Below are 23590 nucleotides of genomic sequence, written 5' to 3' on the forward strand. Positions count from 1 at the left end.
TGGTTCCAACTCCGGAACATTTTCAAGGGTTTTATTCAAACCTGTTCATGGTCCCGAAGAAAGAAGGCAGGGTGCATTCAATTCTGGATCTCAAGGCCCTGAACTGCCTTGTGTGGGTACAGAAGTTCAGAGTGAAGTCTGTTCACATGGTGGTGGCATCCTTGCATCAGGGGGCTTTCCTTGCCTCTATAGACATCTAAGGATTCTTACTTACACATTCCAGTATGTGTCTGTCACCAATGCTTCCTCTGCTTTGCTGTGGGAGAGGGGCATTAGCAGTTTGTGGTGTTACCCTTTGGTCTCGCCTCTGCTCCTCGGGTCTTTACAAAGGTGTTGGCTCCGGTGCTGGTGGTGTTACGTCAGTGGGAAATCAGTGCTGGACGACCTTCTCTTGTGAGCAGAGTCTCCTACTGCTCTGATGGACAACGTGGACATCACTATACAGACTTTGAGGGCGTTCGACTGGCTTCTGAATTTTCAGAAGTCTGCTCTGATTCCTTCCACGAAACTGGACTATCTGTGTCTGACTCTGGACTCTGCTCTAGCCAGAGTGTTTCTTCCTCTGGACAAACTCCAGAAGTTGCATGCTGCGATTTATCTCTTGCTGTTCAGCAGGTGGTCGACCCTCCGGACTTGCATGCGGGTGCTGGCCCTGATGGTTTTTACCTTCAAGGCGGTCCCGTTTGCACAGTTCCATACGAGGTCCCTGCAAAGGGAGATCTTGGCCAAATGGTACAAGTGTCCAAAGTCTCTGGACAATCGGATCCGGCTGAGCCGAGAAACAAAAGGCTTCCTGCTCTGGTGGCTTCGTTCTCCATCTCTTCGACAGGGCAAATCCTTTCTCCCTTTGTATTGGACAGTGGTCAACACAGATGCCAGCCTGTCCAGGTAGGGAGGGGTTCTAGGGCGAAACTCTGCTCAGGGTGTCTGGACTCTGGAAGAGTCCAGACTACCGTTCAGTGTCCTGGAACTCCGAGCGATCAGACTGCCGTGATCATTAAATGGTTTCGTCTTTAGGGTTGTCCAGTGCGCATTCATTCGGACATTGCCGCGGTTTATGTCAATCATCAAGGTGGCACAAGAAGTATCCTGGCATCTCTGGAGGTAGCCGGCATTCTAACGTGGGCAGAACGAATCGTTCCAGCCCTTTCCTCGGTACAGATTCCGGGGGTGAAATACTTGCAGGCAGATTACCTCAGTCGGCAGGCGTTGGAACAAGGAGAGTGGTCCCTTCATCCAGAGGTGTTTCATCAGTTGTCTCCGGTGGGGCACCCCCAAGGTGGATCTGTTGGGGTCTGGGCCCAACAGAAAAAGGTGCAGAGGTTTGTGGTAGGGTCACAGAATCCTCTGGCGAACGCTACAGACTCGCTGGTGGCTCCATGGGGCCAGTATCCTCTGATTTACGCCTTCCCTCCTCTCAAGCTTCTGGCAAGACTCCTGCGCAGGATTGTTGCAGAAGGGATTCTTGTTATTTTAGTGGCCCCAGACTGGCCTCGCCTCTGTCCATCGTTTCTTCCGAAGGTTGTCTCTGATTTCCATTTGAACAAAGACATTGTGTTGCCTTTCCTGTGTCCCAGGTCAAAACATCCTAAGGAAATTGCTTTGCATGCCCTGGATGTGGTTCGGACAATTCAGGTGTACCTGGCAGATACAGAGTCTTTTTGGAAGTCAGATTCACTATTTGTGCTCACGGATGGGCCTCGGAATGGACTGGCCTTTTCCTCTGAGACTATTTCCAGATGATTCAGACAGACGATGGCTCAGGCCTAATCAGTTAAGGGTCAGGTTCCTCCTTTTCCTGTCAAGGAGCACTCTACTCGGGTGCTCGGTGCTTCCTGGGCCTTCTGTCATCGGACTTCAGTGACGTAGGTTTGCAAGACGGCCACCTGGTCGTCGGTGCACACTTTCACAAAATTTTATAAAGTGGATGTGTTGGCATCGGCAAATGCTTCTTTTGGCCGCAAGGTTTTGCAGGCTGCTTTTTGGAGGACCTTGTCTTCTTTGAGGGTGTGATGTTTTTTTTTCAGGTGGGCTCTAGTTGTTTTTGGTTGAGCTCCTGTTACCTGGTTGGCTATGGTTTAGCCTTGGGAATTTTATCTTGCTGCCCCCCCCCCCCCTTAATGTTTGCTCTGCTTTGGGACGTCCCAATGGTTAGGAAGATCAGGAGCTGTGTCCTTCAATGAACGAAAGAGGAAATGGGAATTTTGTCTTACAGTAAAATCTATTTCTTTGATGTTCATTGATGGACACAGCACCCACCCCTCTTTGGAGTTGTAACTCTTCCGACACTGCTTGTAAAAAAAAACGGAGTACCTATTGTCACGGTTACGGGTATCAGACCCCTGGCCTTCTCATCCACCTCGTGACCAAAGACCAAGCAATCTCACACCCTGCCATCACTTGCGTAACAATGCCACTCTCAGCTGCACCCAGCACACAGATTGTCCAGCTTGCGGGACCACAATCTAGATGCCAGCAGACTGAGAGCAATTGTCACCGGGTTAATTAAACGATTAACCCTTTCCTGCCACCACCCCTACGTTATACTGACTGAGCCTAGGGGATGCTCATGGTTTGACAAATATCAATTATGACTTTAGAATAACCGTCTGTAACACACACTGTCACCTGACAAGAATGTTTCAGATAGGTTAGCCTAAACAGTACAAATATCAATTATGACTTTAAAATAACTGTCTATACACACAATAGCGCTCCTCAGGGGGCAGATTTGTTTGGGTCAAGTTGCGTTTAAAGGGCTTAGAGACAAAGTTTAACACTTTTCAAAATAAGGTTTAATTATAAGAAAGGTTTAAAATTGGTGCGAATAAAAATATTTACAGAAAAATGGGTTACAAAGAAATGGAGACACAATATACAGCAATTTAGAAATAGGAGAATAAAAGAATGAAAATACTTGCATTAAAACAGTCCTGGTATTACCTTAAGTGTCAGAGTTGAACAGGTATGTTTGGTTCTCCTTGGGGCGGTGTTATGCCGTCGATCTTAGGATGAGAACTGAGCTCTCTATCAGTTCCTGTTCTTTTCTCTGAGTTCAAAAGGGGTGGTGACGGGCAGCCCTGACCAATTATAATCAGTGTGGCAAAAAGGGCTGTCCTGTGGTTTATGACTCTTTCAAATGTACTTTGTGGACAGAGTCATACCACTCTTAATATCTCGACGTATGTAAGGGTTAGATTCTGGAACCTGATATTTTATAACTAAGTATGTCATTTGCTTTCAAACAATATCAAACATGAATATATTTTATCACAGAAGGGGTATTTTATCGATCGTTTCACTTTCCTGTACTACAGGATGACCATGTGCGGTCTCGTCACGATCAGCGTGCCATGCAGCATTCAAATATCTACTTTTTGTTAATATGTTATGTTTGGGTAAAAAGATATGATTTGAGCACAGATTGTGAGATGTAACTTAACAGTTTGGCTTTGGGAATGTACAAAGCGATTTCACTGGACATCTAATCTGACCCCCTGCTGTCCGCGGAGACACAACTCCTGCTTGGTCACTCTGCTTGTGTATAGTAAAGGTGTGAAAAATGTCAGCTTAGCAGGAACCTGGCATATAGTGACCCAGGGGGTCATTAAACTGCCAAAAGGCTGGAGGATGAAGCTGGTAAGAATGACCCATTTGGCTTTAACACTGTCAACTAAGCTTGTAACACAAGATGGATGCCTGTGACAGCGCCTGAACGAAATGGCGGCTTGACAAACCAGAGTGCCAACGCAAGATATCATTACACCTATAGCAAAGAGGGGGAGTATACCTCCTGGGCTGCCCATAGGCATAGTCTGTCTTTTACTGACTGGTGTCCTGCTTTAGGGGGCAGTATAACACAATAGTTAAGATCCGGAGCTGTGTCCATCAGTGAACATGAGAGAAATGGATTTTACGGTAAGACAAAAATCACATTTTTTTTAAATGGCAAATTCACAGTTAAAATATGAGGGGAAGAACCCCTTTAATTATTATAATAGCACTGCTGTGTGAATGAAAAACGACACTGACTTTTGCTCAGGGCACGCTTAACATACGCTTTCGGAGTGCTGCAGACTCTTCTGTATTAAAAATTTAACAGAACAGCATCACCATCCACGTAAGAGGGGATGCACTGAGCATTACAGGAACAGGCTACAGTTTTCATTAAAACCTACTGTTGCACATTAGCAGAGAAGCACAGCTGGGATCTTAGCAGTTCAGATGTATCCCCAGGCTTCTGAGTAACACACCAATTTGCCTCATCTCATTGAAACACTAAGCTGCCTGTTTTTATTCTGATTCTGAGAGAACACTACATAAACTGTACCTCATTGTGGGTTTGCTCGAAGTTTTCCCACCTTTCTGAAAAGCTGATTTAGAGCCACAGGCAGTCCAGTGTGTTTTTTTTTTTTTTTTTCTTGTTTTCTGCATAAAAAAACGCATGGAAAATAGGTTATATGTTTTCCAATCACATAATTCACACCGGGGCTTGCAGTTCCAGAAAAAAAAAAAAAAAGTAGAACATGCTGCATTTTTCCTGCACTAGATTGTACTGGAATGCATCAAAAATGCACTGAAACATGCGTCCCCTTAGAGGGAGGGAGGGGATGCACTGGACTGCATCAAAAACGTGCAGGCAGAAAAGCATCTGGAACGCATCCAGACTGTGTTTCTATGGTGTGAACTGGTTTTTAGAGAAAAATAAAAAATATACGAAGTGTAGTAACTTTTTTTTTTTTGTTTTTTGGTTTTGTTTTTGTTTTCCATCGTGTATTTGCGATTTTGTTTGAAGTGTTGCAGTGCCTGAAAATCAGTCAAAAACTGGGAAATTTGATATGCCTAACAAGGTTTCTGGGTTAACATCTGGCTACCAAACCATAAGGTGACGAGCTATTTTGTTCCAAGGCAAGGTTTCTCAGACCCTGTTCCTGAGTCCTTCAATAGTCCAGAGCTGTGTGATTTTTTTCCCTGACTATCTTCCTACTTTGTTCGATTTTTTTTTCTTTCTTTGGTGGTGGGTGAGGCTTTTGTTTTTATGCCTCTTAGCTGACCTTCGCATAGGCTTATGACCACTGTACTGCACTATCTTAAAAGTTCACTAACTCTGAGTGATGCCCGGTAGAAAGATATCCTCTGTAGTTGGCACAATGTTCTAATTATGAACAACCTTCTATGCAAACGCCCAGAGTAAGCTAAGAATCCACAATTGAGTTATGGGCACCATTTTGCCAGGACCTTTGTAGAGATTTGATGAATAGCGTGATGCCCTGGTCCAGGTCTTGGAGGAAATACCCCAGGACACCATCCGTCATCTCAGTAGGAGCAGCCTCCGATGTTGTCAGGCATGCATACAAGCACGTGGGGGCAATACAGACTGCTGAGTACTATTTTTAGTTGCTGCAATGAAATTTCAGCAAAATGGACCAGCTTACTGCAACATTTTTTTCACTTTGATTTTTGGGGTGTCTTTGAATTCAGCCCTCTGTAGCTTGATCATTTTCAGCAAATGATGTGGCATCCTTTCGTTCCTAAAGCCCCGTACACACGCACAGATCGTCGTCATACAAACTTCGGCGGACGAAAGATCTGCCGATTGTACGCGTGTTAGTATGGTGCCTCCGACAGCTGTCTGCACACAATCCGCGGACAAGAGTCTTTCTTGCAAACATGAAAATTTTTGTCTGCAGACACCAGAACGGACGATTGTTCGCCTGTCAGTACAGAAATCAGCCGACAGACCGCAGATTTGCAAGACTGGGCATGCTCAGAAAATAAAAAACACAGGGAAAGTTAACCATTACATGACATCACTTCTGCAGTCAGCTGAAGTCTGCGGACAAAATTCTTGTGCTGTCCTTGTGCTGTCTTTGCACTTTTCAACAGACACCGACATCCCGGGGAGAAAAGACGAACATTTGTATGACGACGATCTGTGTGTGTGTACGGGGCTTTACACATTACCCAGTCCATATTAATATAGATATCCAGAAGTGTATTTTTCCCCATTGAGATCTGATGTGTTTTTTTAAAGTGTACCTTGAGTTTTTTTGAGGTGTGTGTATGTATATATATTTTACATATACATTCACTGGACACTTTATTTAGGTACACCTGTTCAACTTCTTGGTAACACAAATTGCTAATCAGCCAATAACATGGCAGCAACCTAATGCATTTAGGCATCTAGACGTATTGAAGACGAATTGCTGAAGTTAAAACTGAGCATCAGAATGGGTAATAAAGGGGACTTAAGTGACTTTGAATGTGGCATGGTTGTTGGTGCCATCCGGGCTTATCTGAGTATTTCAACAACTGCTCATGAGCTGAGATTTTAATGTACAACCATCTCTATGGTTTAAAGAGTGGTCCAAAGGAGAAAATATCCAGTGGCAGCAGTTGTCGACAAAAATGCCTTATCAGAGGAGAAAGAGCAGAGGAAAGAAAGACCACAGTAACTCAAATAGTACAAAAAAGGTATCCTTTTATCTTTTCCTCGATTCTGACTAGTCTCCTAGTTACTGCTGCTTAAAAATGCACTGTAGGGATGGCATTGGCCAGGTGATGACTTGAGCGGTGCCTGGTTTTCTCCAGACATGACGCTTGTTATTCAGGCCAAAGAGTTCAATCTTTGTTTCATGAGACCAGAGAATTTTGTTTCTCATGGTCAGTGTTCTTTAGGTGCCTTTTGGAAAATTCAAGATGTGCTGTCGTGACGTTTTCAGATGCACGGCTTTCGTCTGGCCACTCTAATTTACAGGCCTGATTGGTGGAGTGCTGCAGAGATGGTGGTTCTTCTGTAAGGTTCTCTTCTCTTCACAGAGAAATGGTGTAGCTTTGTCAGTGACCATTGGGTTCTTGGTATCCTCCTTGACTAAGGCCCTTCTCCCCCGATCACTCAGTTTGACCTGGCAGCCCACTTTAGGAAGAGTCCTGGGGGTTCCAAACTACTTCCATTTACGGATGATAGAGGCCACTCTGTGCTCATTGGGACCTTCAATGCTACAGAAACTTTTCTGTACCCTTTCACAAATCTGTACCTCAATATAATCCTGTCTCGGAGCTCTACAGAAAATTCCTTGGGCTTCGTGGCTTGGTTGTGCTCTGACATGCACTGTTAACTGTGGGACCTTATGTAGGCAGGTGTGTGCCTTTCCATATTATGTCCAACTGCATTTACCACAGGTGGACCGAAATGAAGTTGTAGAAACATCTCAAGGATAAACAGTGGAAACAGGATTCACCTGAGCTCAAGTTTGAGTTTCATGGCAAAGGCTGTGAATACTTGCAGTATGTACATGTGATTTTTTTTTTTTTTTTTTTATTAAATTTGCAAAAATTTCCACCAAACTTCTTTCACGTTGTCATTATGGGATATTATTTGTAGAATTTTGAGGAAAATAATGAATTTAATCTATTTTGGAATAAGGCTGTAACGTACCAAAATGTGGAAAAAGTGAAGTGCTGTGAATACTTTCCGGATGCACTGTACCTGTTTTACCTTTAGACAAAATGCAGTTGTAATACGGTTTGTGGATTTGACTAACATCTCATTTGTCTTTGTAATTCCAGGTTTAGAGAGATTCTTCACTCCTTATTTAGCAACAGAGAGGAGATAAGGGCTGCCTACTGCCACTTGGAAATGCAACTGAAGGAAAATGAGTTGAAGTCCATTTACCAGAGGCAGTACCTTGACCAGATACAAATGCTGTGCTCTCAAGAGCAAGCATTGAAGGTGAGTTCTTCATCAAGAAATGTCATGAAGTACTTTCCAGCTCTTTAACTACTTTAGCTTTTGTAGCTTCTATAAAATTAAAGTATTTGCTAACCTAACTTTTTATATTCCTGATATGTGCCTGCTGTACCATGTACCTGTATGAAAAAGTATCCTGTTCTTTGTATTGCTTCCTTTGCGTGAAATCCCTGGTGTTCCTGCCAGTCTCTGTTTTACTATTAAAAGCTGACTACACTAGGTATGAGAGCACATCATGGTTAGTTTTCTGGTTGTGCTAGGAACTCAGCCTGCTCTTCTTCTAATGATCAGACTTGTGGTGACATTCACCCCCTGCAGTGCCATTTACTGGGAAGACAAGTGGGGCTGCTGTCTGTCCTCCCCTACCTCTCTGAGCTCCTAATACAGCTGAAAACACAGGTATGTGATTATATATATATTTAAATAAACAAGCTGCGCTACTCAAATGAAAAGTGCTGTGACCACACAATATCAAAAATAAATGTGAAATTTCAGAAAAAAAGTCAGTAAAGTCTCTTGATCCAAATTCCAGAGAAAATGTATATAATAAGTGTTTGTAAGGTTCACTGGGTGTAAACGAACATCCACTAGTGATACAAACTGCTTACCAGAGTGTATTGGGTATTGTGCCAAATTCAGGGGTTTGCACACCCAGAATCTCCAATGGACATCCCACAGCCAGATCGAAAACTCCACTGTGTTTCCAAGTCTTGGACCATACAGTAGGCTCAGCAGGCATGAAACCACGTACATATAAAAGAAGATGGTATGGGATCCCATAGCGTAAAACTGGTATATATTGTATATATAAACTACTAAGTACACAAAATATTAAGCGTGAAATGTATCACACTAGACTGTGAGCCATTCAATATGTGAAAAAAATAAATAAAAATACAATAGGGATTTATTGGGATTACCAAAATAGCTGTGTGTTTGAGTGGCAGAAAAAACTACTCAAACTTACCAGTAAGGAGGAAGATGATTCAATGGATGTCACCAATCCTAACCCATCTGCTCCTACCTCTAATTCCTCTACTCAGAAGGGTAAACAAAAGGTCCCTAAAACTCATAATAACTTTAAAACATCCTATCCTAACCCTAAGCGGCGTACTTCATATAAGTCACCGTTTAGAGGACAGAATCAGAATAGAGGGAAACCTCAATCCGACCAGACCAAGTGGACAGTACCCCCCTTATAATCAAGCCAATAATTGGAATGGTAATGATAGGGGACTACGTGATACCCCTTGGAATGGACCACAGTGGCGAATGGGCCCTAATAATAACAAACAAGGTCCCTACTGAGGTTATGGACCCCAATCGAGACCCCATCAAAACCAACAAATGGGGCCTGGTTATGACCAGACTCCACAGTGGAGACAGGGGTTGCCATAATATAGATACAACCAGCAATGGGCGGATCCGGAATATGGCTCGGATCAATATTTTGACTTCGAGGAAGGTCCACCTATAAACAGGCAGCCCCAATCAGAGTACCAGTATAACGTACCAGTTAGAAATCAATTCTTCCCTTTGAAGGACAGTGAGGGTCCTGATGATACCGAACAATCTAATCCTCAACCGATTCAACAGCGAAGGGAGATCGATATAGGGGCCACAGCCCAAGTACAACAACCTAATCAAATCTATCCGGGTTGGGGTTTTCCCAGGGGAGGCCAGGGCACCAAAAGGTTGGCAGAACCCAGCGAGGCACCAGGGGAGGAAGGCGGATCCAGCATAAAAAAGTCAGAATGTAGCAGGGACGGGCATATTTAACTTGAGTAAAGTGACCCTTACTGAGCCCGAAAAACGTGTCTTAGATAAGGGTCTTAAATATGCCCCCCCCCCCCCCCAGAACTTTAAATAATTTTGAAACATATATGGACGTACATACGTTCATTAGAAAGATCAACATCAAAAGATACATGGCTAGTAATCCTATTAAGGATAATCGTATTATATCTACTAATTTCCAGCATTCTGGATTATCTAACCCCTCTCTTTTCAATCCCCCTGGCTCACTGGCCCCTTCTTTGAAAGTATTTAGAGATGTAGTACTTAGGGATCTTGACAAAATGAAGATCCGCAAATTTAATATGAAGAGGGACCTACAAGATGGTTTGGATTCCTTGTGTAATAACAAACAATCATAAGACCAGCAGATAAAGGGGGTGCTATAGTCATTCCCGATAGGAATGACTATATATCTGAAATGTACCGCATACTTAACGACAACTTGACGTACACCCCTCTCTCTCAGGAGATCCGAAATGTCAATACAAACGGGAACTAGAGTCTATCATTAATAAAGGATACCAGTTCAATATCTTGAACAAAAAGCAGAAATCCTTTTTAATACCTAAGTGCCCACGCACACCTATTATATACTATTTACCCAAAATTCATAAGAGCCAGACTTCCCCCCCCTCCCGGGCGTCCCATTGTCAGTGGGATTGAATCTGTGACGTCCCGGGTGGGGAAGTATATTGATTTCTATTTGCAACCCATAGTACAAAATATGCCGTCTTATGTCCGTGACACAAGACATGTTATTAACTTCATATCCAATATCACTCCCACGAAAGATCTGTGGATGGTCACGGCTGATGTATCACCACTATACACAGTTATACCACACGAACTGGGTTTGGGTGCAGTTCATATGTTCCTAAATAGAGACTCCAATATACCGTCTGTCCAAATTTCATTCATTATGGAATTGTTGGAGTACGCCACTAAACACAATTATTTTTGGTTTGGTGGTTGGTTTTACAGACAAGATACTGGTGTCGCGATTTTGGACGGGCGGAAGAGCCGACCGCCCGGCGGCTTGTCATCTGTTCTTAGCGCTCTCCCCTTGATGTTTGTAAGTTGCTTTCCATTTGGTTTTAAAATAAAATACACAGTTTTACGCTATGGGGTATTTCATATTTTTATTCATGTGATCCTGTGACTGATGCTCATACTGGGAGATCTGAATTTTCAACACCATTTGGAGGTTATTTGAGTCTTCCCTCACTCTTAATATTGGAGTACGTTAGACCTTTGGTGGATTTGATTTCTACGTTTGGCATTGCTTATAACTACATCTGGTAAGCAGTTTGTGGATTGGGGTGGCGGTCACTGTTCCTGTGTGGAGTCTGGTGCATATCTGGATTGTCCTACATTTCTTTCCACTGGAAAATCACATGTTTATTTCTGGTAAGCAGTTGGCACTATTGGTGGTGGTCAATATTTTTTGGATGAAGTTGGGTGTTTGAAAATATCATTGGCGATTTATTATACTCATCTGGGAAGCAGTTTGCACACCTGGTGGTGGTCACTACACTTTTTGGTGGTGTTGACATAATCTGTAATTTTTTTTCACATATTGAATGTCTCAGTCTATTGCGATACATTTCACCCTTAATATTTTGTGCACTTAATAGTTTATATATACAATATATACCAGTTTTACACTATGGGATCCCATACCATCTTCTTTTATATGTGTGTGGTTTAATGCCTGCTGAGCCTACTGTATGGTCCAAGACTTGGAAAGTTTTCGATCTGGCTGTGGGATATCCATTGGAGATTCTGGGTGTGCAAACGCCTAAATTTGGCACAATACCCAATACACTCTGGTAAGCAGTTTATATTGCTAGTGGATGTTCGTTTACACCCAGTGAACCTTACGAACACTTATTATATACATTTTCTCTGGAATTTGGATCAAGAGACTTTACTGACTTTTTTACTGAAATTTCACATTTATTTTTGATATTGTGTGGTTACAGCACTTTTCATTTGAGTAGTGCAGCTCGTTTAATTTTTTTTGGGTGTATGTCACACTTTAAGCTGCTGCTTTAATCCATTTACTTAAAGCAGTTATCCTTTCTATACACACATTACACATATATATATATATATATATATATATATATATATATATATATATATATATAATATATGATAAAGGGTATTTATAATAAAAAAATGTTATAGGTATACACAAAAGTGTTGCCTTTCTTTTCGGTTTTATTCCGAATGGTTTGTTTTACAAGATGAGGGTTCACATATACTTTAAACATTTTAAAAGGCTTAAAGGAGAGTTACAGCCAAAGCTCCCATGGATCACAGGAGTGCAGAACAAACAAACTTTCAGCAGAGAGCAGGCTGAAGTCCGCTCTCCGCTGACGTCACAGAAGTCGGTCCAGGCACCGCGTCATCACGACAATGGAAGTCGGGCAAACCGCTGAGAGCCTGAGCTGGCCACTCCCCGCCCCTCCACAGCTCAGCGCTCCAGTGATTGAGGAGGTGGCAGAGCGGAAAGCAGTCTCAACAGTATGCTACAGGCCCTTGATACCACCGCAATTCGGGTACAACAGCTCTAGACAATGTTGGTGATGCTTTTACAGTTTCTGCACTTCAACAGGCACTTAGAGAGGACTTATGATACTAGAGAAACTTCCGAGTCAAGGGGATTGCTGATAGGCAGAGCAGCCGTGCAGGCACACTTGGTAGACTGGTAGAAAGATACCTATCCCAACTCTCTGGAGTCCCCAGATAGCGGAGCCAGAAATAGAATCGCTGCTCTGTCCCTCCTCAACAGGAGCCTCTCCCAAGCGCCAATTACTGTCCCTAACCAGTGGGGATCGTGTCAATACTCTAGCCTTTTTGCAAATGCACCCAACTAAAGATGATGACTGCAGAGGGCAGAAGCACCCAATCGGGCAGCTGCTACCCTGATTACTATAGACAAAAAATGCAGCGCTCATAGAATAACATATGGTGTAAATGAATATATGATGATGACGCAGTTGCCTGCGAAACATGTAGGCGGAGCTTCAGCACGGTTCGACGTCACAAGCTGGAAGTGCTTTACTGCTACAGTGGTTTTATTGATTCAAGGCTGTTTTATTGATTCAAGGCTGTTTTATGATAATGTATCTGGTGAGTGCATTTTACTTTCAATAAATATACACCTGTAAAAACGTACTTCACCATGGTCTTCCCCCTGTTTTTTAACTTTTGGGAGTGACTGTGCCTGGCTACTTCTACTTTGGGATCCGACATTTGAATTGGGAGCACCTATTGGAAGGCTTTCAGGGTCGATTATCAAGCTTTATAACAACAAGCGTTGTGTGACCATTGTGAAGAGCGGTGGTCATACCCATCTGGTAAGAGGCCAGCAGGCTACTTTGTGTGTGGTGGAGGTCTTCACTGTCCCTGTGATTTCATAGACGGATTGTCACACATTAAGGGTGTTGTCGGTGGACTATACAACTCATTTCAACAGCTTGAAGTGGACTTTCATATATTCATTTACAGTACACCATATGTTATTCTATGAGCGCTGCATTTTTTGTCTATAGTTTTTTATCACATTGTGGTTAATGCTGGCTGCTAATCTTTGAGAGCGCGGATATTCAACAATTTTATGCTACCCTGATTACACCTACGGAGGCTTCAGAGGAACAAAGCTCCTCTCAACCTCTGTTCACCTCTGAACAGCATCAGAGCAACAGCTGAGCAGCGCCACTTACAGCAGAGAGGATAGCCTGCACCTGCCTGCATGTAAAGCTGTGTATAACTTTAAACTATGCTAAAAGATACCCATGTTATGCAGAACTAAGTGCGTCATTGCAACCATTACCAATTCCTTATCAAATTGCGGAGTCTGAGATTGCAATGAAACTAAGTCTTAAAACAAGCTTCCCCTTTTCCCTGCTCATTCATTAGCTAATTATAGTGCTCTGGGAAACCGTCATTTGGTAAATGTTTGAACTAGACTCCTAGAATGTTTTGTATTTGAATGCCTTGTTTTAACCCCTTTTACGACTGCCTGACACATGTGCAGCAGCAAAAGGTTGAGCTTTTTATGCCCACGTGCTATACATGTGTGTCGCTGAGTGGCAGCTTTTGTGTTGAGCACACAGTGAGCAGACAGCTCTCGGACTAGGCTACAGATTGGTAGCCAGTGGCTTTCTGATCATGTAGTTTCATGACTGCTAATCCCCTATGCACAAAAGTGCATGTTGACTCTTCCAGAAATCTAGTGAGCCCCTAAATTCCTATTTAAGCGGACAACACTGTGCCTTTGCCACATGAAATCTCAAACCGTATTATCAGCCCTGCCTCCTTCCTGGTGGGACTACAAAGCACACCCATCCTCGTCTCCATATAGAGGTGTTCTGTAGTCCTGATAGGAAGAACTGCGTAGGGCTAACACTGCTTGGGGTTTCATTGCAGCAGGTATTTCTCTATCGTCCATGTTTCTTAGACTATTGGGTTAAGCTGCCCCCTACTGGAGCAGTACTAAGCAGAAAAAACGTTAATGGATGGGGATGAGCCTGCGAGTGAATGTCTCGCTGGTACGCGACGACCTGGAGTCAGTGTAGCTTTCGGCTGGCAGCACCCCCACTCTGGGTGGGAGGTGGTCTGTCCAGAGCAGAGCCCACCCGGCCCATGGTATGAGTAAAGGCAGGCCCTCCCCATATCCCTTAGTGGTCTTGGAGAGGGGGGCGGGCGTGGGCCCACTCCTGGGGATGATGGGACCTAGTACTTCCTATAAGATCCCCCTGGCCTGTCAGGATACCTGGCCGTGTGCCCTGCCCCCGCCCCCTGCCCTTACTGCAGTTTTCACCTGGGGGGGCACTATTTCTGCAATGCCTGGCGTCCTGGGGGGGGTAAAAATGGTACCCGTTCCTGCTGGGTTTTGTAGATCCTCTGTGGCCTCCAATTTGGGGTCCCCTGACTGCATGGCGAGCTGTGGGGGCCACCATCTTTAGTGTGGGCATATGGAGAATTTATCCCCTTTGACCGGCATGGTGCAGCCATTTTCCCCTGTGCTTCCCATTGATTTGCATTGACAGCCATTTTTGTGTAGCCCTATGGAGCTACACAGGCAGTGTGACCTTTCACATTCTACCCAGGCTGATTTCATATCCTGTGATTTTAATTTTCACTTTCCTGCTGCACAGATCGGCTCTGGAGGTTTCTCAGAGAGGTGGTAAAGTACTGGGGTCTCTTTGGGCATATCCCTGCGCACTCTATCTGCATATATTTAAGGGGACTCCACATTCCGTGGTGATCAGCGGTGGGGACCGCGCTCAGCGCTCTTAAAGAGACAGTACACCTGATTTTATTTTGAACTAATTATGGGGTCCCAGGCAGTGGTTTCCCCCTCAGACCCTTTTAGTGCGACTACTGGATCGCAGTCGCTGGCCAGGATTTCAGCAGCACTGGAAAGCCTGACGACCAAGGTCGATTTTGTGATGAAAAACGTTAATGGCGGAAAATGGCTGCTGCCTTCACTGTCATCGTTGGGGTCCTATGATTCAGAGGCTGATATGGTCGTCACGAACGCCCCCCTCCTTGAGGGATCGCTGTCCTCGCAATCGGATGGTGAAGAGGACCTGTCGTCTTCAGCTGCAGTGCGGAAACGTGCTTTGGGGGAGGCCCTGATTGTTTCAGTAAGGGAAGCTTTAAAAATGGCAGATGAGCCCACACCGACAGGGACACGGGTGTCCTTTGGCTCCCGCAAAAAAAACAAAAATCAGGCAAGGTTTTCCCTTGTCCCGAAAATTTTCATGATAGTAATGAACAATGGCGGCGCATCAAGCATGTGCTAGTAGTGCCAAAGTGCTTTAAACGCCATTATCCCTTTGTAGAGACGGTATCGAACCGTTGAACGGTACCGCCTAAGGGTGATCACCCTTTATCCAGGTTGAACAAATCTACTATAGTGCTTGTGGACAATTCCCCGGTGTTTTCGGACCTGGTGGACGGGAGGGTGGAATCCCTTTCCCGTCACCTTCATGTGTTGGCGGATTCAATCCTGAAACCGTTTTTTGTTTCTGCTCTGGTATCACATTTACGGAATGGGTAATATTTTTAATGGGGAACCTAGATGCTGACTTAGTTTCCCTGGTGTTGATTGAACTTATGGACCAGATGGCCCAGGCCCTGGTGTTCCTGTGTGATGCGTCCTTGGATGCGGCTCCCCTGGTGGCCAGAGTGTCGGCTGTGGGGGATTGCCATAAGACGCATTGGTTTGGCTGAAGAGCTGGTCGGCAGACCAGGCTTCCAAGAAGGCCTAAACGGATCTGCCTTTCCTGGGAGAGCGATTATTTGGCAACTTGCTGGATGAGTTGATCAAAGGTCTAAGAAGAGTACTCTTCTTCCTCAAGCCTCCAAAGGTAAGGAACCTCGTAGTAAACGGGGGGCCTTCTTTCACTGCTCATAGACGTTTTTTTTTACCTCACGGGCGCAAGACAAAGGTAAGCCGTTAAGGGCTACTGAAGGGGCTAAAAAGCCATGGTCAGGAAAGACCAAGACTGGCGAGTCCGGTTCTGCGGACAAGTCCTCTTCAGCGTGAAGGACTTCATTCAAGACAAATAGGTTCACAAATTGATTTGTACCGGGTACAAGATCGAATTTTGGTCCCGTCGAAGGACAGGTTCTTACAGTCAAATTTTTTGCCTGTGTCCGGATCGTTTGAAGGATCTCCGAGACGCAGTGCAGGATCTCCTTGGTCATGGAGTGATTGTGCCGGTTCCTCTGCGGGAACGCTTTCACGGTTTCTATTCAAACCTTTTCATGTTGCTCAGAAAAGAGGACAAGGTGTGTCCAATCCTGGACCTCAAGGCTCTGAACCGCTTTGTGCAAGTGCAGAAGTTTCAAATGGAATCCATTCGGTCGGTGGTGGCGTCTTTAAATCAGGGAGATTTTCTGGCTTCTACACATCCCCCCCATCTACGGGGGACACCAGCAATTTCTCTGCTTTTTACGGTGGCAGAGGAGCATTTTCAATTTGTGGCGTTACCCTTTGGTCTTGCCTCCGCTCCCAGAGTCTTTACCAAGGAGCTGGCTCCGGTATTGGCTTTGTTGCGCCAAATGTGGTGGCAGTGTAGGTTCACCTGGATCACTTTTGTCAGTCGGTCTGTTTTCACATTGAGAGGTGGAAGTCTTCTTCATTTCCAGTGATTGAGGGATATTATGGACTTATTATAATTTTATGCGCTGCATTTTATATTCAATTCATTATATTATCATCTGGTAACTGATGCTAGCTGCTGTTTATACAATTATTTTTGAAGCGCGGTTTTCTTAATTTTATTTTTCAAGGTAGATTTGTTGGCATCTTCGGATGCATTCTTTGGCTGCAAGGCTTTGCAGGCTGCTGTTTGAAGAGACTTGCTTGTTTCTCTTTAGGGGTTTTTTTCTTAATGGTTAAGCTCCTGTTCCTGGTTGAGCTTCCACCCAGTTGACCAAGTTTAGCTTTTGGACTTTACGTTAACTGTTTGGTTTGCGTTCTTCCCACCCCTCATGCCTACACTGCTTTGGGACGTCCCAATGGTCTAAGAAGCATAAGGGCTACATCTTTCAATGGACGACAGAGAAAACTGGATTTTTGTAACTTACCGTAAAATCCTTTTCTCTGAAGTCCATTGACAGACGCAGCAACCGCCCTTCTGATATGGGGATGGTTTGTTTCGTCTTATCACTACTTGCAACAAAACTGGTATGTTGGAGCAGGGTGTTTGGGGTTATGCCTATACAGACAGCCCCCGTAGGCGTGGTAAACTGTTTTTTCCTGCCTTGTACTACTCCAGTAGGGGGCAGCATAACCCAATGGTCTAAGAAGCATAAGGGCTGTGTCTGTCAGTGGACTTCAGAGAAAATGATTTTACAGTAAGTTCAGAAAAAATGTTTTTTTGTAAGAACTTGCAGTGTTTTTAAAGTCTGGACCAAGCCTAGGAAATTTGCAAGTTTTTGCAGATCATCTTTTCAGGCATATGCTTTAAATATAATTGAGAAAATGAAGATGTTTTGCCAGTATACCAGTTCAACAAATATGTAAAGGCTGTGAGTTGTGGCTTTGCGGTTCAGTTGTCTTCAGGGGTGCCTTAGCAAAATACTTAGAAATTGCCCAAAAAAACATATTCAGCAGGTGGATCAAGCCTTGCTTTTTAGTTTCACAAAGCCACAAGTTTTCATTGTGCACCATTAGCTGCCAGTGTCCTAACAACCAATAACCTCATTGGTTAATAAGGAGGACCTTGGACACCTGCACAGCATCCTTGTTTGCCCCTCCCCTTGGCCCTCTGCTTCAGCACCAGGGTCACATTAGCTGAGAGAGGGAGAGAAACCAAGGTAGAAGAGAAACATTGGAATATTATTCAGTACCAGTGTGCAAGGGTGTATATGCTTTGGAAGCATAAACCGTTTGGTGTCCTATGCGTGTGGATGTTGCTACATTATGTAAAACTATTAGTTTCGTTTTAGAATGGGATGCCTTGAGATTGTGTGTGATATTGGGGTGCCTTGAGATTGTGTGAGATATTAAAGGTTGCTTTGACTGAAAAAAGGTAGAGAAACACTGGTCTAGAAAATGGAATTGATTTATAGAAGTCTACAAAAATTTCAATGAAAAGGGCGATTTTCTTCCATTGGACATATGGTTGGCATCTCGGAACTGCCGTAATTCTTGAAAGTTTAGCTACAGAACTCTGAATTGGTGAGAAGACCATATGTTGGCATATTTGATTTTGATGTTTTTTTATGAACCTGTACGCCATCTTGAGCTCAGATTAAAATGTAAACTCCTGTGAAGTGGCAACCTGCCATCTGACGATGCTAAGCTGTATTTTTGCTTGAGTTTAGCTTGGCAGCTGTTTCTGTTTAATATATTTTATAATTCGCTCTCCTACCTGAGATGATGTCAGAGTAACTATAGAGACAACAGCTTCGTGACAGGAAGAGAGCCAAGTGAAATTCCTGAAGGAATTCCCAGAACACCTGATGGGGGAGGCGGTGCAGGGAGAAGTTTTCCTATCGGTGATGTTTGGATTTATTCAGTAAAGCATTTCATGGGGTAGTGGTGATGTGCAGTAAACCATAGCAATCCGTTTTCAATTTCCTGTAGCCTTGGCAATAAAAGTTGATTTCTGGTTGGTAACTACTCCTTGCCATATCCACTTGTGCCTTGCCGATCCATACGCACTGACATCAGAATAGGGAAGAACTGAAGACTAAAATGATGTATGTTCAAAACTGTTGTAATGTTATTTATTTATTTCAGGCTACAAATAGGAAGAATCATAGGCTAGAGGCTTTGAAAGCCAAGCAAAACCTTTTACAGATGAGAAAGGAGGAAGAACTGAAACGATTTGATGAGAACACACATTGGCTCCATCGTGTGGAAAATGAAATGAAATTGTTGGGATCAGACAACCAGATCCCAAAGGTAATAATTGCTTCTAGAAATGTTGGCATTTTCCAGTCATGTTTCTTCTTTTTTTGACATGTTTACAAATATTTATTTAAGAGTCCGTTCACACTATGGCGACATGACTTCGGTGCAACTTGAACAAGTCGCCGTGCGCCGCGACTTCTGCGTGGCTTGCACTGACTTCACATAATGGAAGTCAATGCAAGTCGCTCCAACTTCAGCCAAAAGTAGTGCAGGAACCTTTTTCTAAGTCGGAGCGACTTGATTTGCTCCTATTAGAACGGTTCCCATTGCACAGAATGGAGCACGACTTGTCAGGCGACCAAGTCGCCTGACAAGTCGGAGTAGTGTGAACCGGCACTAACCAGTTCCAGCCAGGGCCTGTTTAGTCATCAAAGCCTTTTGTTGCTAGAAAATTATTTAAACCATTATATTTTTTTAAGGAGGGACCCTGGAGGATATAATGGCTGTTGCAATATTGGTAAAACAAAAAAGATGTTAAGTCGACTATATGGATTCCCAACATGTTATGCATTAAAATTTCATACACCCGTGGGATGGTGCTAAACTAGGGTACCTAAAAATCTCCATGGGCAATGCTTTAAAAGCCTTTACAGGTTGACATTTTAGAGTTGCACAAGGTGTCTGGCAGTAGAATTATTTCTCCCTGACGTTTGTGGCAATACTTCATGTGTGGTGCATGCCATTTACATTTGTGTGCAGGACTTGCACGGGGGAATTGGGAGCGCTTAAAACCTTCTTTTTTTAAAATTGTTTTTTTAACTCTTTACTTTTTTTTTAATCCGCTTTATTGCTGTCACATAAGGTGATCAACATCCCTTGTGATGAAATGGGCAGTAACAGGTCCTCTTTATGGAAAGTTCTGTGGTCTATTAGACCCCAGAATTCTCCTCTTGCTTCCAAAGCATCTGATCAAACCGAGATTGGTTTTATCAGATGCTTTCACAAGCCAGTATCAGCTTGCTTACATTAAAGTGAAACCGAAAGTGACAAAATTATCGTCGCTTCCAGTTTCTGACCTCACACAGTGGGAGGAACAGCATCAGTTCCTCTCACTGTGTCTCAGGAACTAGATGCCACTGGTCGCTTTCTTACCTAGCTCCCCAATGGGATGAAAGAGCCCAAAAAAAAGTGGTGGGAGGGGGACCCCTTTTGGCTGCCTGTGAAAGTAATCTAGCAACTGTATAGCGGCTAGGATTACTTTTACAGTGTGCCAAATCGTGGGCTCCAGGATTAGAACTGTAGCTGCAGTCATTATCCCGGTATAACCACCGTTTTTAAACAGCAAAGGGATTGGAAGTGGTTAAAGGCAAAACTTTTTTCTCTTTCTTTCATTGATGGACACAGCTCCCTATCTTCTTGACCATTGGGTTATACTGCCCTCTACAGGAGTAGTAGGACACTAGGCAGACAAACTTGACTACACCTATGGGGCAGTCCCAGGGAGTATCCTCCCACTCTCTGCTATAGTTATTCAGTTCTTTTTCTGCCTAGTTAGGAGTAAGGACCTAGTTCCTTGCTGGGATCCCTGGTCCTGGCATTTTTTTCCTCTTTAATATTTTGTTCCTTTATGATCTACAATCAAGTGTCAGGCTGGGCAACAAACTGAATAATTAAGATCCTTAGGGTCCCCCCCAGTCCAGACTAGCGAATGCGTCCATACCGCAGCTCTGCACTAGGTCGGCCTTGACATAGCCCCACTGGACTGCAAGTTCGGTCCATTGCAGGCCTTTAGTGTCCCCTTCACCTGTTTTCCTCTGTCTCATCACATCCAAAATCTGATTCGGCCACCAAATAATGCGAGTTACCCTAAGGGGTCTGTGTCCACGCACCCCGCGTGCTCAGATAGTGGGGAGGATTCCTCTGCTCCTATAGTCGCAAATGAAAAGGCGCTTGTGGATGCACTGATTATATCTGTGCGGGAAACCTTAAAGATGGAGGATGCGACTAACGCAGCATCAGAGGTGCGGGTCACCTTTTGGCACTCACAGGTCCTCCAAAGCGGCAGAAGTGTTCCCCTTTCCCACCGCCTTTGACAATATTGCCACAGAACAGTGGGGGAGCCTGAAACGCACCTTTGCAATCCCTAAGCATTTTGAAATGCGGTACCCCTATTAGCATTCCCCCCCCCTCAAAAAAATGGGACGGTTCCTCCAGTAGTGGACTCACCGGTTTCCAGGTTTAATAAAGCCACCTTAATCCCGGTTGAAGAGTCCCCGGTCTTCACAGATCCGGCTGATAGGTTGAAGGCTTTGACCCGCCATATGTTCACTGTGGCTAGTTCGGCACTTAGACCGGTATTTACTATTGCCCTGGTGTCGCAAACTATGACAATACTTCTACGCTGGGACCTGGAGGGGCAACAGCTCCCCCCTGCCTGTGCGGGGCTGGCGGATCAGTTGGTCCAAGGACTGCAGTTTGTGATGCCTTTTTGATGCCGCTCCCTTCATTTCTAGACTGTCTGTCTCAGCAGTGGTCCTGCGGCGTATTATCTGGCTGAAATGCTGGTCTGCGGACCAGGCCTCTAAGAAGGCCTTATCTGATCTTTCATTTGTGGGGGGATCGCCTGTTTGGGTGACCTCATCAAAGGCCTCAAAGGGAAAAGGGTAAGGAGTCACATTGCAGATGGGCCTTTCTTTTCGCCTCACAAGAGGCCTTTTCGTCCCTCAGGGTCTCAAGACCAGGGATCTAAGACTTTCAGAGCCTCCGCCAGGGGTTCTGAGAGGACCTGGTCCGGCAAGCCACGAGCGGGTTCTGCCAGACCTGCGGACAAGGCTTCCTCCACATGAAGGGGCGCCCTCACACGTATCTGGGGATGGGGGACGTCTTTGCTGGTTTCTGGATCCGTGGACCGACCTGATTCAGGACAGGCGGGTCCACAAAGTCATTCGCTCCAGCTACAAGGTCGAGTTTCAATTACATAGTTACATAGTTACATAGTTAGTGAGGTTGAAAAAAGACATCAGTCCATCCAGTTCAACCTATGATGCGTGTGTGTGTTTGCTTTTAACCGTACATTGTATACCCCTGTATGTTGTGGTCTTTAAGGTGTCCATCTAATCGTTTTTTGAAACTATCAATGCTCCCTGCTGATATGACTGCTTGTGGAAGAGAATTCCACATCCTTACCGTTCTTACAGTGAAGAACCCCTTACGCACTTTAAGGTTAAACCGCCTTTCCTCTAGTTTTAGTGAGTGGCCACGTGTCTTATTGTATCTCCTTTCTCTGAATAGTTTGTTCCTTATGCTCAATCATACCCTCAGGAAAGGTTCTTCCCTTCCAACCTGCACTTGTCACCGGATCGCTTAGGGGATCTCTATGGGGCAGTGCAAGACTTGTTACTTCAAGGGGTGATTGTTTTGGTTCTGACATTGGAACGTTTTCAAGGTTTTTACTCAAACCTGTTTACAATTCCCAGGAAGAAAGGAAAGGTGCGTCCCATTCTGGACCTCAAGGCACTCAACTTATGTGTGTGGGTACAGAAGTTCCGAATGGAATCCATTCGCATGTTAGTGGTATCCCTACATCAGGGGGATTTCCTCACCTCCATCGACATCAAGGACGCCTTCCTTCACATCCCAATATGTGCCACCCACCAGCGCTTCCTCCACTTTGCCGTGAGCGAGGAGCATTATCATTTTGTGGCTATAGCCTTTGGTCTTGCCTCCGCTCCTCAGGTATTCACAAAAGTATTGGCCCAGAGGCTAGCATTGCTGTGTCAATGGGGGATAGCGGTACTGGGGTATCTGGACGATCTGCTTTTGCGAGCAGAGTCTTCGACTGCTCCGATGGACAACTTGGAGATTACTCTGCGAACTCTGAAGGAGTTCGGTTGGATTCCGAATCTTCAGAAGTCTCCCCTGGCTCTGTCCACAAGTCTGGACTATCTGGGTCTGACGCTGGACTCGGCCTCAGCCGGAGTGTTTCTTCCTCAGGAAAAACTTCAGAAATTGCAGGAGGCAATTCAGTTTCTGCTGTCCAGCAGACATTCATCTACCGGTCAAGGTACTGGAGCTCCGAGCCATCAGACTTTATTTGGATCATTGGACCTCTCCAGGGGTGTCCGTTTCGGATTGTATCAAACAGTGCCACGGCCGTAGCCTATGTCAATCTCCAAGGGGCACAAGAAGTGTCCTGTCAGCTCGGGAAGTAGCCAGCATTCTAAGGTGGGCAAAACTAATAGTTCCAGTCCTCTGTGCTGTACACATTCCAGGGGGTGGAAAACTGACAGGCGGATTACCTCAGTCGACAGACGTTGGACCAGGGGGAATAGTCACTTCATCCGGAGGAGTTTCATCAGTTGTCTCCAGTGGAGTACTCCTGAAGGTGGATCTGTTAGCCTCTCGCCTTAACAGGAAAGTGCAGAGGTTTGTGACATGGTCTCAGGATCCCCTAGCCGACGCCACAGACGCATTGGTTGCTCCTTGGAGACAGTATTTTCTGATTTATGCATTTCCTCCTCTCAAGTTTCTGCCGGGACTCCTGCGCAGGATCAAGGCAGAAGGGATTCCGGTCATCTTAGTGGCTCCAGACTGGCCTTGTCGGTCTTGGTACCCCGATCTGGTACGACTGGCTGCCGATGCTCCTTGAAGACTTC

The 23590-nt window shown here is 44.7% G+C and overlaps 1 protein-coding gene across 1 annotated transcript in view; it reads left to right on the forward strand.

Annotated features, from left to right (window-relative positions):
- Positions 1-23590, forward strand: part of KIF18A (kinesin family member 18A) — a 228412-nt gene that overhangs the window by 125089 nt on the left and 79733 nt on the right. Inside the window, exons 9-10 of the mRNA XM_082270833.1 lie at positions 7573-7735; positions 18822-18986. Of these exons, the coding sequence (XP_082126959.1) occupies positions 7573-7735; positions 18822-18986 (328 nt within the window). The remainder of the gene's footprint in view (positions 1-7572; positions 7736-18821; positions 18987-23590) is intronic.

The sequence above is a fragment of the Pelophylax lessonae genome, assembly GCF_965119305.1.
Source record: "Pelophylax lessonae genome assembly, chromosome: 10".
Classification (NCBI taxonomy): domain Eukaryota; kingdom Metazoa; phylum Chordata; class Amphibia; order Anura; family Ranidae; genus Pelophylax; species Pelophylax lessonae.